General features: G+C 37.8%; 1 protein-coding gene across 10 annotated transcripts in view; it reads right to left on the bottom strand.

The window, feature by feature from the left end:
- CDK5RAP2 (CDK5 regulatory subunit associated protein 2) overlaps nt 1-16,207 on the bottom strand; it is a 151,457-nt gene that overhangs the window by 11,746 nt on the left and 123,504 nt on the right. For 9 of the 10 annotated variants that reach the window (XM_078150175.1, XM_020990595.2, XM_078150173.1 and 6 more), the window contains 5 exons: nt 14,583-14,702; nt 9,931-10,047; nt 6,827-7,016; nt 6,430-6,551; nt 5,395-5,631 (listed from right to left, as the gene is read on the bottom strand). In XM_078150175.1, the coding sequence (XP_078006301.1) occupies nt 5,395-5,631; nt 6,430-6,551; nt 6,827-7,016; nt 9,931-10,047; nt 14,583-14,702 (786 nt within the window). The remainder of the gene's footprint in view (nt 1-5,394; nt 5,632-6,429; nt 6,552-6,826; nt 7,017-9,930; nt 10,048-14,582; nt 14,703-16,207) is intronic. The other variant, XM_078150176.1, reaches the window with a different exon arrangement.

The following is a 16,207-nucleotide window of genomic DNA, read 5'->3' as shown; positions in this document are numbered from 1 at the left end:
GATAAAAGAGGAAAAGTACCTATGTGTACAAAAATAGTTATGCCAGCTCATTTTTATAGTAAAGAACTGAAAACTACGGGAGTGTTTACCAGCTGGGAAATAGGTGAATAAATTATGCATATGAATGTAATGAATACTACTGTGCCACAAGAAATGATGAAAGAGGTAGTTTCAGAGAAACTTGGAAAGAAGTGTATGACCTAATGCAAAGTGAAGTGAGCAGAAGAATCAGGAAAACAACATATACAATAACAACAATCCTGGAAAGGCAAACAACTTTAAAAGTCTTAAAAATTCTGATCAGCACAATGATAAAGCATGACCCCAGAAGATCTGTTATGAAACATGCTACCCATTTCCTGACAAAGATGTGATGAAATCAAGAAGCAAAATGAAATATATATATATTTTTGGACATGGCCAATAAGAGAACTTGTTTTGCTTGACTGTGCATATCTGTTATAAGGGTCTGAAAGAAAGAGAGAGCTAAAAAGGAGAACTGCTGTTTGTTATTTGAAAAAAAAATCATTTTAAAAGAAAATCATTTTGGCAGCTAGGTAAGAAATATAGAGTGAAGAGACTTGAAGTGGGGTGACCAATTAAAAAGCTATTTCAATAGTCCAGGCGAGAAGTAATTAGGAGTCACCATTAGAGTGATAGCTATGTCAGCAGAAAGAAGGGGGCATACACAAAAGATTTTGCAAAGTTAGACACAACAAGATTTAGCAACACACTGGATATGTGGGTTCAATGAGAATAAGGAGACCAAGGCTGCAAGCTTGTGTGGATGGTAGCACCCCTAACAATAACAGGAAAGTTTGACAGAGGGAAAGATTTGGAAGGAAAATTAATGATGTCTGTTTTGGACATGTTTCATTTGATAAGCTTACAGAACAACCAGTTCTAGATGTTCAAAAGGTATTTACTGATGTGGGACTAGAGCTTAGAAGAGAGATTAGGGCTGAATATTTAGATCTGAGATTCCTCTGCATGGTAAATGAACCCATGGAAACTAATATGGTTACCAAGCAATACAGTATAGAGGAGAGAGAGAGAAGAGAACCCCGGAAAGAGCTTTAGGGCATACCATAATTAATAGGCATAACCTGGATGAAGATTCAGCAAAGGAGATTCAAAAGGGGTCAGACAGGTAGGATGAAACTAAGAGAGAGTAGAGACACAAGAACCTATGAGAAGACTGTGTTCCAGAGGAGATAATGATCCACAGTGTCAAATGCTATAGAAATGTCAAGGAGGAGGCCTGAGAAGAGGCCATTGATCCATTTGTTCTTCCTAACAACTCTAGGAAATAGGGATCATTATTCTCATTCCCATTTTAAAGATGAAAACACTAAGGACTAGAAAAGTAAAATGACTTGCACGAAGGTAGATAGCCATGAAGTAGCAGAATTTGGATCTGTAACCCAAATATTCTGCCTCCTAGTATGATGCCACCCACCCTTTCCACTCTAGCTCAGGAGTGGAAGGACTGATTGATTAGAAAATTTTAAAAATGAGCTATACTGCCCCAGTTGAATAGCCTTACTAAGATGTCAGAATTACATGGTGCCAGCCTTTTAAAGAAGTCATTTGCTTTTTTGGAAAACACATGGCAGCTGTTGAGAAGGCTGGGCAGTCAGTTGCCTTTAAATTTGATCTTTAAAAAGCAGCATACTTAAATATGGATCTCAAAAATATCTCTAAAAGAAGAAACACTCTGCCTGACAATACTATTATTCTAATCCACAGTTGCTCAAATTTTACTTCCATGTTTTAGAAGGAGGATACCTTAGTCACATTGGTTTTTAAAGATATTCTTAATAAATTTCTCACTAGTAAAGCCTAAATCCAGGCCTTAGCAAAACTGAAAAGTAGGTGATATTTTCCTCATGATCACATATAGGAGCTCACCAATCATCTCACAAATACCCCTCTCATTTTTACAGATGAGGATACTGAGACTGACAAAGAAGTAACTTGTTTAAAGGCAAACAGGCAGGAAAGAATCAAAAGTTCTGCTTATCAATACCTCTGATTCCAAAAATGGTTAACTCAGCCTTGAGAAGAGGCAGAGGGATGAGAAGAGAAGGCATTTTAGGACCAAATGAGTAAGATCTATAGAAACAAACTAACAGAATAGCCCAACAAGAAGTCACAAAGTTTCTTGATTCCACAAGAATTACTGAGCGCCAGCACAGTACAATGGAAAGCAGTACTATATTTGGAGTCAGAAGATCTGGGTTCAAATCCCACTTCAGACACTTACTAGTTGTGTGACCCTGGGCACGTCATTTAACCTCTCTGGGCCTCAGTTTCTTCATCGGTAAAATGAAGGTTTGGACTTGATGGCTTCTAAGATTCCTTCTAACTCTAAACCTATGATCCCCTGAAGACTAGAAAGTAGACTGACAGAAAACAGCTTTAGGCCAACATCTTATACCACACACCAGCATAATACTCCAAATGGATGAGCAATCTAAAAATAAAAGGTCACTTCACAAAAAAATAAAATTATAAGAGAACAGAAGGAAGTGCTTTTCAGAAATATGGTTGGGTAAGAATTCACAAACTAAAAAGGAATACATAATTCTAATCAGAAAAGACCAAAAAAAAAAAAAGACTACTCGTATAATGAAATACAAGGTATGCCAAAAGTCTTAGTGCAGTCTTAAGCTTTAATTGCTTAAAACTGCAATAAGTTTTTGGGAATATTTTGTATAAAATTTAAAAGCTTTTGCACAACTAAAATGAAAACAGCTAGAAGAGAAACTGTAGGAGAAATAAAATCTTTACATGAAATATCTTTGATAAAAGCCTCACAGCTAAGATATACTGGGAACTGAGACAAAGTTATAAGGCCAAAGAGCCATTCATCAAAGTTGTCAAGTAATACCAACAGCTTAAAAAAAGAAATGTAAACTAACAACAACCATTAAAAAATGCTCCAAATCATTAAAATAAAACCAAATTAAAATGACTGAGGTTTATTTTTTTGGTCCAGAACTCTAATTTCATTGTAAAGAGTGGGAAAAGGAAGTAGTCTGCAAGGCCTCAGGTTTCCTTCTGCCAATTCAGATCCAGCAACTCATCTAATATTTATAGATACCAAGATACTCATAGCAGCACTTACTGTGATATTAAAAAAAGAAAGAAAGAAAGAAAGAAAGAAAGAAAGAAAGAAAGAAAGAAAGAAAGAAAGAAAGAAAGAAAGAAAGAAAGAAAGAAAAGAAAAGAAAACAAAGCAGATGCCCATTGACTGAGAAGTGGATAAACTAATTATGTTGTCTGACTATAATGGAAAATTACTATGCCATAATAAATGAATATGAAGAATTGAGAAAAACATAGAAGACTTATATGAACTAATGCAGAGTGAGGAAAGCAGAACAAGAAGAAAATGCACAATGACTACAAAAGCATAAATTAAATCAACACTAAAAGGGTTCTGAACTCCTATTAAATGGAATAGCCAATCTTGGTTCCAGAGGACAAATGACAAAATACACTTGCCTCCCTCATAGAAGACGGAGACTGAGGTGTTCAGAATGTCACAAATAAGTCTCTGTGTGGGTGAGTTTTGCTTAAACTGACTCTGTCATAATCAAGGGATCTGTGAAATAGTGAGTGGCTGTGTTGCCCAAAAACAAAAACAAGAAAAAAAACTCTAAAGCTTTTAATAAGAAAGAGAAGACGACCCTGCCCTACCAATTACCAGTCATACAACCTTCAATAAATCACCTTACTTCTCTCAATTTATTTTGCCATTTGAAAAAGAGAAAATAATGTGTCCTATCTACCTCCCAAGATTGCTATGAAAATCAAATAATGCATAACAAAGCTGGCCATTTAACTCTAGGCTTCAGGTACTTCTATGGAAAAAAAAAAGTTAGACAAAGGATCTCTACTGTCTTTCTAATACTAGCCTGCTATTTTCTAGGAGTGTTGTGTTCTAGATTTTCTTTCAGTTCTAACATTCTATATTCTAACATTGTGTTCCATGTTCTAAGGTTCCTGCCACCTTTAACATTCTGTGGCCCAACCCTTCCCATTCTTAATATTGGTTCAAGAAAACTGCAGTGCTAAGAAGGTGCCTTTCTCTAGATAAGATCTGAGTTTAAAGCTCCTGTCATATAACAGAGGACAACTAAGTGGCATAAGAATATAACCCTGGGTTTGATGTGGAATCTACAAAGCTGTGTGTTGGGTACTATAGGCCCAGTATGTGTGTGAACAATTTACTAAACTTCTCTCCAATTGGAATGGCTCCACCATTACTGTCTGACAGTGATGCAAATAAAGATAAAATATGCCTCCAGGACATAAGGCTAGAAATGGATTACATAGTGTGTTCACTGATTGTTCTTGGGAAACACAGTGGCAACTATAGCAAATGCTGCCCTTGATATACAGATGTTTGAGTAAATAGCCTTTGGCTAAACCAAATTTATGGAAGCTTAACCTAGTTTCCATCACATGCAAAATTTGTAGTATTTCACAGCTAACAGTTGGAAACTCTGAAACCCACTACTGCCAGCGCTCCAATTCAAATAGCGAGAGCAGAAAGCATGAAAGCCAACTTCCAAAGGGCAAAACTGAGAGCACATGAAGATTAAACCTGATACAGAGAGATTCGGGCCCTTGGCCAAGGCACAGTTCACTAAGGAATCCCAGTCTGAGAGAGGTCAAGGGACTTTCCCCTATTTGTACAATTCTGTTCTAAAATTATTCTTTACTCCAAACATGATACAGTAAGAAAAGCAGCTGCCTGGTAATCAGGAGAGGGTTCTAATCGACTAGTCACTTAATCTCCCTAGGCCTCTGTGTCTTCATTTGTAAAATGATGGGTAATAACACAAAGTGATTGTGAAGATCAAAAGAGGTAACAGAGGCAAAGGACTTTTAAAAATGTAAAGCGCTTAATAAGTGAAAGGGATTATTAAAAGTTTCTTTATTTATACTGTTTGCTTTGATCACACAACCAAGCTCAACTTCACTGGAAATCAAATTTTCTAAAATGAAGAAATGGAGTCAGAGAGATTAGAATGACTTGATCAAAGTCAGAGCGACAAGATTAAGCCTAGATTCAGTATGCTTTTCTTAGGCTCTATTATCTACCTTAATGAGTCATATGATGTTAGAGTAAAATAAAGACCTTAGAACATAGAGTGTTGGAACTAAAAAAAAGTAAGAACCTTAGAACATAAAATATTAGAATGGAGAATGTTATAACCCAATGGGGTCTGAAGACACAATCTAATAAAACTCTCTTAATGAACAAAGAATCAGAGAAGTAATGGGGCTTTCCCGAGGTCAAGTGGCTAGTTTATGGCAGAGACAGTACTAGACCCAAACATTCATAGGTTAAAAAATGGGTTAAAAAAAATGATGCCCTACCTTTGTTTCCTGGACAAAGCTGCCACTCTTTTTTGGGAGTGACTGTAGGAGACACTGTAGCTACAGTGTCCTCTCCCTTTGAAAGCTGCTCCTCTAACTTGTTCCTCAGCGCATTATTTGTCTCGATGCTTCTTTCCAGTTGAACCCTCAAATTCTGTATCTCTGTTAGAAGTTCATGCAAGTCCAGAAGATGGTTTTGCTCTTTTCTGCATTCCTCCGACATATCTTGTCCAGGTTCTGTGAAATTTTGTGAAAAAAAACTTATCTTTCCTAATTAAAAGGTCAGTCTTCCAGGAACAGTAATAGTTAAGAACATAGCTACCTGTACATCCTCTTTACTAACAACCAGTTGTAGCTAAAATAATGGCTTGACTTAAAACCAAAAATATTGGCAGATATAATTGCTGCTATTGCAAACACTTAATAAGAGCTGAAAATTAATTTTCACTTATGCCATAAAAGCTAGCAAATTGCCCACCAAAATCTGAAATTATGTCTAGTAGTAATAAAATCTATGTGGGCTAGAATTAGTGAATCAAAAGAGACATTTTTTAGGACACCGTATAGCATAAAAGTCACAGCAGAGAGGGTAAGGAAAGCAACTGTAGGAGAAAATGACAATTATGATATGACTCTCTGTAAGACAAACTTTCAACTGGAAGAAGTTTTCTAGGAAATTCCCAACACCTCAAATTTTAAACTGAGGGAATCAGGGCTTAGACAGTGATTTCAACAATTTAGTATCTTTTAGAGGAATGGGTAAAAACAGTGTACCCTGTGATAGTACCGTGATACAAACAAAACCACAATAAATGAAATACTGCACCATGCGAGGCCAATGAAAATTAATAATTTAAGACATTCTTTTGCTACCTAAAAGAGACAGTTAAATACCAGCATCAGAGTGCTTTATTACAGCATCTCATGCCAAAAGGTATTAGTGCCATCCTTCTCTTATGTGGGCTCTCATCTCAGTACGGCTTCCAATATGACCTGGTTTAATTTAAAATCAGATGAGCTCATAGCTCCAAATACCTATCTGTCTTCTGTTTGCTTCTTCCAGCTTTTCATATACCTTGAGTTCAACTCGGAGTGACTGCAATAATTTGGCATTCTCTGCGTACTGTCGTTGCTGAACCTTCATTTCTGCCTGAATCCTATAAAGTTCAGTGTAGATTAAATTAAAAGATGGTTAAATTTGGCTTATTTTAACACAAGGATAAAATACATGCAAATTACCATTTCATGGGACCACTTAGACATGTCTACAATTATCCCTGAATTAAATGAGAACTGTAACATGTAGAGAACTCAGGGAAGGGTCTGGTCTCCATGGAACAGAAGACTCTCAGCTACAAACATACAGAGGAAGCCGACTTATTTACCCCTAAATTTTGCACAATGAAAATTTAAGTGGAGATGAAATCGATACCTGTTTAATTCATGGTGGCTGCTGTAAATCGCGTGAGTCAGATGCCTGTTGTCTTTTTCCTTCTCACTGACTTGTTTCTGCAACCTTTCATTATCTTGCTTGACACATTCATAATCCCTCTGAAGGTGTTCAATGATCACGGTCTTCCTGGAGAGGGATTCTCGTAATTTTTCATTTTCCTTTTGTTTATCTACAAACACAAGCAATATCATTTATAATGGGGACCATTTGTTTTTAAACCTAATTACCCAAATACAGCACTTAAGTTTAAGTACTCCAAGAGCAAAAATAGAGAGAAATTTAATCTGGTTTTTAGGATTTTAGTATTCTAATTATCTTCTGCATTTTGGCTAGATAAATCTGTCAGCATCGAACCTACAGATTCAATTTTACTGGAATAAATTGGTCTTTTTAATTTTCTATTAAATAATGGGCCATGCAAATCTCATTTTCTTGTCTTCACAAGCAAATGATGAGTAGAAATTTGGAGAACATGGACTGTATACTAAAAGAGTCAGCTACATGAAAAAGACAATGCTATGGAGATCAGAAAGCCTGCTTACCCCAAACAACTCTAGAAGACTGTTACATTGACAACTGCTGGCTTGCTTCCTCTTCAAAGGCCATGAGGATAGTGGTCAATAAATTACCTTTTCCAGTGATCTATATCATTTAGTCTCAATTTCCTCCTCTGTAAAATGGGAATAAAAAATACTAGCCCTCCCTTAGGGTTGTAAGAAAAGTACTTCACAAACTATAACCCATTACAGAAATGCAATATATTATCATCATAAAGGATACCCTGTGGCAAGGAAGGAGTTCACTTCTTAAAGGTGCTGTTCAGTAATAAAGAGGGTAGGGAACACAAATGTTTCCTTGGATCAGGGTTCTAAAGACAGGTCTTAAGCCCAATTACTTCAGAGAAGTGAGAACGAGATAAAAAAAAGTCCAGATCAGCTAAAAGTTGATTTTTCGATCATTTCAGAGGACCCTGGGAGGTGAAGAAGTCTATTTCCAGAATAGAAGAGTAGAACAGGGAAAGCAGCAAGTCCTCCTGCTTAAAGGTGGCAGAAACAAGTCAGTAAGAAGAAATACAACAGGGGTCTAACTCATGTGATTTAGAGCAGCCATCATGAATTAAACAAGTTATTGATCTCATCTACATTTAAAATTCATTGTGGAAAGCTGAGAGGTAAATAAGTCAGCTTGCTTTATATCTTCTTAGCTGTGACTCTTAACATTCAAGAGTCTTAGGCCAAATGGGGAAACTGAAGAGTCAGACCTTTATGATGTGATTTCCTCTTTTTATTTGGGTGTAATAGTATCAGCTAAACTCTTTGTGTAGCCAAGCCCTTTCTTGAATACTCCTTTGCACTACAAAAAAAAGTCTACGTCAAGCATTCTATGCAAATTGCTTTCTTGCAAATACTGCACCAGTTTGGTATAGGTCATTTCTCCAGAGTGATTAAATTGGAGTGATTCCTTTAAGAGGGCTAGGGACCCAGTTCAATAAGGAGGAAAGAGATTTGACGTTTAAGATAGAGAAGAAAAAAGATGCTAGAGCTAAGGGTTAGAGCTATCAGAATGGTGTCCACTTAAAAACCTGGGACTTGCAAAGACAGCAGAGCTCAGACTTGCAAAGCTGCTCTGCTTGAGACTAATGACCTCAGTGGCCAGAAAAGATCAAGAAGAGCTCTAGCTGAAGTCAAGAGAAGCAAAGAAATTTCAGAATTAAGAAAATATTTCAGCCAGCCTAACCTGTACCTAATCAAGATTCCTTCTTCAGATACTCACTGTGAGACACAGAGAGAAGAGAGGAGAGAGGAGACAGAAGAGAGAAAAGAGAGAGAGAGAGAGAGAGAGAGAGAGAAGAGAGAGAGAGAGAGAGACAGAGAGAGAGAGAGAGAGAGACAGAGAGAGAGCGAGAGAGAGACAGAGACAGAGAGAGAGAGAGAGAGAGAGAGAGAGAGAGAGAGAGAGAGAGAGAGAGACAGACAGACAGACAGACAGACAGACAGAGAGAGAGAGAGAGAGAGAGAGCACACGTATGCACACACACATTTATTTAAAAGCTGCAAGGGTCCCAAGACCAATTCTGTCATTTTACAGAGGAGGAAACAGAAGCCCAAAGAGTCCATCATGTATCTCATTAGTGGCAGTGATGGGATTCAAATCCAGGACTCCTGGCTCAGTGTCCCTGGCTCTTCCCACTAAACCAAAGGAACTCTCACTTGTTATTTTATAGATAAACTGAGTACTGATCACTTATGACAACCATGGTAAAGTCACTTTAGTGAATTTAAGACAACTGAGCTGAAAAACAATGATGCTTTCTTTTGATAAGAGACATGTAAGCAAAGAACTATCCCCTAATTCACATGAACAAGACTAAGAATCTCTCCTGGATATGTGACCATGCCTCCCACAGTTGAAGGTAAGCTTAGCAGTCATTTAATCAAAACAAGAATCCCCTCTAAAGCATCCATAACAAAAAGTCATCCAGCTTCCACCTGAAGACTTCAAGTCAAGGGGAACCCACTACCTCCTGATTCACCTCACTTTATTTTTGGAGAACTCTGATCATTAGGAAGTCTTTTCTTTAGATTTAGCAAACCTAAACCTAAAATATGGCCCCTCGAGCTGAACACCACACTGAAGATATGGTTTGACCAGGGCAGAAGACAGCACAACAGCACTTCCATCATTCTACCCATTACGTCTCTGCTAAAGCAGCCTAAGATAACAGATTCTGGACTGCCATGACACACTGTTAATTTACATTAAGCTCACAATCCACAGAAACACCAAGATCAAGGGAAACAAAAATCAATTGCAAATGAGGAAAACTCTTCTCACATTTACATGTTCTATCAGGGGCAGAATCCAAACTCAGCCAAACTTCCAGTTCAGAAAGGCAAGTCAATTCTGAATCAGCCAAGTGTTCAAATACCAGCAGTGTGCCTTACTCAGAGCAGCATCTTACTTATCTTCAGATACCAGTGGGTTTTTTTTTCACTCATAAAATGATACGGTTCAACATACAAGAGAAACATTGGTGTCCATGACCACCAATTACTTCTTTAGGAAAAATGTCTAATTTTTACCTCGTGAACCTTTTGCAAGCATCATGTTGAGGGCTTGATTTTGCTTCCTCAGGAAATGAATTTCTGAAGTAAGGGAATTATGTTGCTCTGAGCCATGGATAAAAATGTTTGCAGAACCTATAAATATACACATAAAATCGTCATTTATGAATCATCCCCAGGTCCGTAAGGATTAAACTTTCTAAACAAGAATAATTTTAACAATTCGGGGGGAGAAAAAAAATAATGTTCTGAAATATATTTTATCTTCTGTATATTCTGAAGGTTATAATCCCTACAGTTCAAAGGACATTTCAAGAAAACTTCAACCAGAAGGCTGATGGGAATCCTAAAGCTCCTCCATGGCCTCCCTTAGAATTGAGAAGAAAGTAGCTACAGATTTATGCACTGACATCTTACAGAACTACAAGGCAACCAGCAGTATAAGCAACGAATCCTACAGGACAAAGTGTGACTATGACTGCCCTAGCACTTGGAAAATTATCGTGTTGTAAACTGTTCTTTAGATTAATACTTACTTTACAAACCAGTCAGGCTTGCTTATTCAAGATGCACTACATTCTGGCTGTACCACCTTCAGCAGTGACTGACAAGCAGATATGCTAAGTGGGCCCTGAATGCTACCTCTCCAGACTGGATAAATGTGCTGCTGCAACACACTGCACCTACTCCTATGCCTAATCCTAGGTGCCACTTTCAGTCTCCCCAAACGTGTCAGTCACTCTCCTGGAAAGGAATAGGTTAGCTGTCAAATGAAAAATGCCACACTGAATATATGATAATATTGTGGATTTTAATGACCTTCATGAAGGCTCTGGCAATACTCTTGACCATTAAGAACTAAGACAGCAAAATAATTAGAGAAGTAGGCAGTTAGGCTGAGTTCTGTTTGGGACACCACACCACAGATTCTTAAAATAAGGGCCATTTTTTTCATTTCTAAAATATTCAATGGGATGCACTCATTATCCCCAATCTCTCACCCCTATCCCCATTTCTAGGAAATTTAGTCTACTGAAATCTTAGATACAGTATACCATATTAGGCATCTACTTCCTGCTAATGGACCTGGCATAGAACAATTTTTATACTATGTCTTTTCAACACACATGTACACTCTCTATTCCACTGCCAAACTACTCCATCCAAGCCTTTGTCTCCTCACTGGCCTTGGCGACTCCAGAATCCATCTGAGATCCTGGGAGGCATGAAGATTTGCCAACACTAAAGGTGCCTTCTTCACTTGTCTTCACTGGGCCATCCAGATCCCATCTGGGTTATTTCACTGCTCCCATAGTTTAGATGAGACAGAAGTTACAAACTCTATTCCTTACAGTGAGGAAACCCAACAGGCCTTATCCATTTACCCTACTGTTGCCTACTAAGGTCCTCCTGACCTTACCACCTACCCTGCCTCTACACAATACAGAACCCTGATGCTGTCATCTAACCTACCTGACTAAACCTAAGGACTCTTGAGCTTTCCTATCTGCCCCCTTGCTACTGCCACTATCTTGAGAATTTCAGGACTTTCCATTTGTCCAACAGCTGAATTTTCTTTTGTTTCTCCCCATCAGAGGGCCAAGAGCTCCTTAAGAGCAGGAACAATCCCAATTCAATTTAGTTTGTACCTCCAAGACCTAGTACAATGCTTGGCACATAGAAAGTGCCTAACAAATGCTTTTTCATTCATCATTATCCATGCCTGAGTCCTATCTTCAAAGTTCAGCAGATGTTCTGCTCTATTTAATAAAGCCTTTCCCAATGACCTCATCTCTAAGTGATCCCTCCCTCTTCACAATTCAATTCAATATTTATTAATCACCTCCTATAGACAAGACACTATATATAATACTCAACTCCCATAGAACTTACTGCTTAAAATTCCTTTCAGTATTGATTGAGTCCCTACTGTGTGCAAGGTCTTGTTCTACATAGGTCCTTGGGAAGATGATAATGACCATCATTTCTCATATTATTATACCTGCTTGACAGTTTTCAAGGTCTATCACTACCTACAAAAATCCAGCGAGGTAGGTAGTATAAGTACTGTTATCCTTCTTTTATGGATTGTGAAACAGGCTCAGAGAGTAAAGTGACTTACTCAAGAATACATGGTCACCCACCATCTTTGGCACTTGGTGTATAGCAGATCCAGAAAAACAACATGATCTCAAGTAGCTTATAGTCTAGTTATGGGGTGCATGTAGCAGAGATAAGACACATAAAGAACTACAAAGTAAGGGTAACATATATATCAACTTGATGTTATCTTTCAACATGTGTATGTCTTATCCCCCCAATTAAACTATTAGCTTCTTGAGGGTGCAGATTATGTCCTGTGCTTGCTTCTCTGAAAACCATCCAATGTACATGACATGGCATACAAAGCATACTTAGCAAATATCTGATTATTCTGTTTTGTGCTGCTTCGTGCAAACATTATTTTGTCTTGTTCATATTCACCTTGTAGCCATTCTATTTGTAAATAAATATCCAGTCACCCCAACCCAACAATGGACCTTACATAACTCACAACCTCCTTCTCAAGCTTCGATTTCCTCAACTATAAAATGAGGACAATAACTACTAATACTTACATAGTACCTCATGTCTTACCAAGTGCTTTACATATATTATATCATTAGATAATTCTTGCACTGTTTACCTCACAGCACTATTATGAGGCTCAAGTGAGCTTTACATGTAAAATGACTTTGTAAACCAAAAGCACTATCCAAATGTCCCCTGATATTATTATTATATAGTACAGTTGTCATTTCCCACATTGCTTAGAGCTATGCTAGACACACAGGCATGTTCCACAGAGGTTAGAATGAATCTATGCATTAAAGAGTTGAAGGAGGCATGTTAAAGGAGTCAACTAGTTCGCTGAATCAAAGGATATCAGCATTGGAAGAGCCGCCAGAGGTTATTATCTGGTCCACCCTATGTCTGAAAGAGAATCCCTTCTACAACATCCCTGAGGAGTCATTCAATCTCTACTTGAAAACCAAAAGAGGAAGACCTGCTGACTTCCCCAGGCAGCTCATTCCACTTTGGGGCAGAGCTCATAAATAGGAGTCAGACTTTCCAAACTTTCCCTTGGTAAGTAAAAGCATCTATAAACAGTGTTGTTATTATTATTATTAATCAACATTAGAGAGATCTAGGACTTTGCCAAACCTATACTCAAGGTAAGAAGTTGCACTGGATGTATATGCATTTGTATTTCTTTGTCTCTCCAGAAATTTTTTTGTTCAGTCAACATAGTCATGTCCAACTTTTTGTGACCCCGGATTAGTACTGTCCAAAGCAGTTTTCTTGGAAAAGACACTGGAGTAGTTTGCCATTTCTTTCTCTAATGGATTAAGGCAAACAGAGGCTAAGTGACTTGCCCAGGATCACAAGCTACTGAGTGCCCAAGGTCAAATCTGAACTCAGGTCTTCCTGACTTTAGGCTCAGCACTCTATCCATGGAGCCATCTAGCTGCCCCCCAACAATTTTAGCAGGTCCTTCCACCAAGATAAATACTAAATGAATGCCTTTCGTCAATCTTTTGGACATAATGAATTACTCTCAAAAACATGTCAGCTCTATTTTAAGCTTGTGGCTCCTTAGGCCAAGAATAATAATGACAATAATACTTCTATTACTAGATTTTTTGCTTTTTTTTTTGCTTTTTTGGTGAGGCAATCAGGATTTAGTGACTTGCCCAGTGTCACACAGTTAGTAAGTGTCAAGTGTCTGAGACCAGATTTGAACTCAGATCCTCCTGACTCCAAGTCCAGAGCTCTATCCACTACACCCTCCAAAACTACATTTTAAAGAAATATATAAAACTTGATGAATCTTATTCAGGTATTATTGAAAATTAATATAAATGAGCACACACATATTTATTTCCTAGGTCTGTTATGACTAATAGTACAGATCAATCAACCACTCAAAAGAGAAACTGCAGAGCGGCCTAAGAAGAAAACATTATAAATAATTGCATGTTGCACAACACTCCCTGCTATTAAAACCTACCTAGTTAAAGAAAGGCCACTGGCGAGGAAAACACTGAAAAACATCTTGCTCAGATATAATTTTGCTTGAGTGGAATACTTATCGCCATTTGGCAGGTCAGCCAAAATTGCTCCTCGCCTCTGTAAAGGCTGAAGACTCTGAAGGCACTGAGTAGTGCTGAGGTTTTTCAATCCATTGTGGCAGATGTCTAAGAATATTTAATTTGTTTTTGAAATAAAATTCATCTGTCCTAGTCTAGATTCAAATGTAGAATTTTAAGCTAACTATAACTTAAGATCCTATTTGTCTGCCAATTTCTCCAGCCAAAACTGGATAGGGAAATTCAGAAAATAGAGTCATAGACTCCTGAAGCTAAAAGGGTCGTCAGAGATTATTAAATCAAACCATATCATTTTACAGGTAAGGACACTGAGGCCCAAAGAGAAGGAGACAATTTTCCTCTGGTCACATGGCATGTGGAGCAGAGAATGAACCAGAAATTCATCCAATTTATTGACTCCTGGTCCAGTATCATTTGCACTGTACCCTGCTGACTCGGTACCTAAATTCTCTGTTAAGACTATTTCCCCAAAGAGTCATCTGAAGAGTAGCATTACCAAGTGAGACCGTCCTCCTTTACCTTGTTCAAGTTCACCCCCTTGCTGTTCAAGCTGTTTCCGCAGCCTGTCATTTGTTTTAATGGACTCTTCTAAACGTCGTCTCAAAGTTCGAATTTCTTGCAGATGTTCCATTAATAAGTCTAAAGGAAGGAAGGGCATTTTTTATTTAAAGACTGAAGACCCTAACAAATTGAATAATTTATGGACTATGCAGTAAGTGCTAACTTCAAAATCTAAACAATATCCTACAACTTAAAGACAGTCAGCAACTGGCATTTACTCTGTTCTTTTGTGCAGATCCCATACTTGGCATATTTCAATTGACATGTTTCTTTAATGGTACCCTAGTGCAATCCACCAGGAAGCCATTTAACACCATATGGAAAAATTATATTAGCTACATTTTTAATGCAAATGTTAATGTAGCCTTTTATTCTTCTAACATATCAAATATTAATTCGAATTTTTCCTGATGATGAAGGAAATATTTCACCTTCAAGATGGCCTGGGATGCATCACAGTCGATTGCAGGACTCTCATAATGAAGTCAAATATTTCCAAAGACCCTAAGAAAGTGAACATTGTTGTCTGTAGGTAGATTTCTGGAATCAACTTTTTTAAGTACAATCACACTAAGTATCCAAAAGAAGCACTAATGTATTTAATATATCCATTAGGTTATATTCAGTATGTCTTAGTAATGTTTGTTTTAAAGTATTACACTAATGTTATGACCCAGTTTAATTCTCTCAAAATTACTTTCATTTAAAAGTAGCACAATGTTACATATCTTTTCCTAATTAAATAGTAATTTTAATATGAATTTGAATGGTCACGAGATTACTTAATTCCCAGATCTGCAACCATCTTCCATTAACACTAGAAAAGTTCCAAGCAATTTGGTACAAAATATATAAGGATGTGATGTGTTCAAAACCTAAGCACTCTGCCTTTAATAAAAGGGCCAATTCCATCTCAGTACAATACCTTTCCCTCCTTGCTTGGCCGCTCTACAATTTTTCTTCCATCTGCTATTCAGTTCAGCACAAGTCAGGAACTTATCAGCTTTAACTGCTACTTTATCTGCCAGTTTATCCATGTCATACACCACTGGCTTTGGGGGTAATACATTTTTGGTAGTCATTACTATAAGTCACCTTCCAGTGGGACTTTTCAGCCACGAATTGTAATCATCCCTTGGCCTTAAGGAAAAGCTCTCTAGATCAAATTAGACACCACTTATTAATTATGTAGCCTTAACAGCAGAGAGGGAAAGATTACACTGGACTTTAGAAAAGGAGAAAAATCTGTCCTGCTTTGGCTTCACTATTCTCTGGACTAATATCACATAATGATGGAGGTCACTCTCCCTCTCTGCTTCTTCAGCTATAAAATGGAGGCCAGAGTGGATGATATCTGAGGTTTCTTCCAGCTCTGAAATACTATGATCATCCTCATCCCTCTGGTCCATAAACTGTACAAATGCTATTGAGAGGGGCAGCTAGGTGGCACAGCGGATAGAACACTGGCCCTGAAGTCAGGAGGACCTCAGTTCAAATCCGGCCTCAGACCAAACACTTGACACTTACTAGCTGTGTGACCCTGAGAAAGTCACTTAACCCCAATTATCTAAAAAAAAAAAAGC

This window comes from Phascolarctos cinereus, unplaced genomic scaffold (assembly GCF_003287225.1).
Source record: "Phascolarctos cinereus isolate Bilbo 61053 unplaced genomic scaffold, phaCin_HiC Scaffold_2;HRSCAF=192, whole genome shotgun sequence".
Lineage (NCBI taxonomy): Eukaryota > Metazoa > Chordata > Mammalia > Diprotodontia > Phascolarctidae > Phascolarctos > Phascolarctos cinereus.
This window is presented reverse-complemented; position numbering and strand designations above follow the sequence as displayed.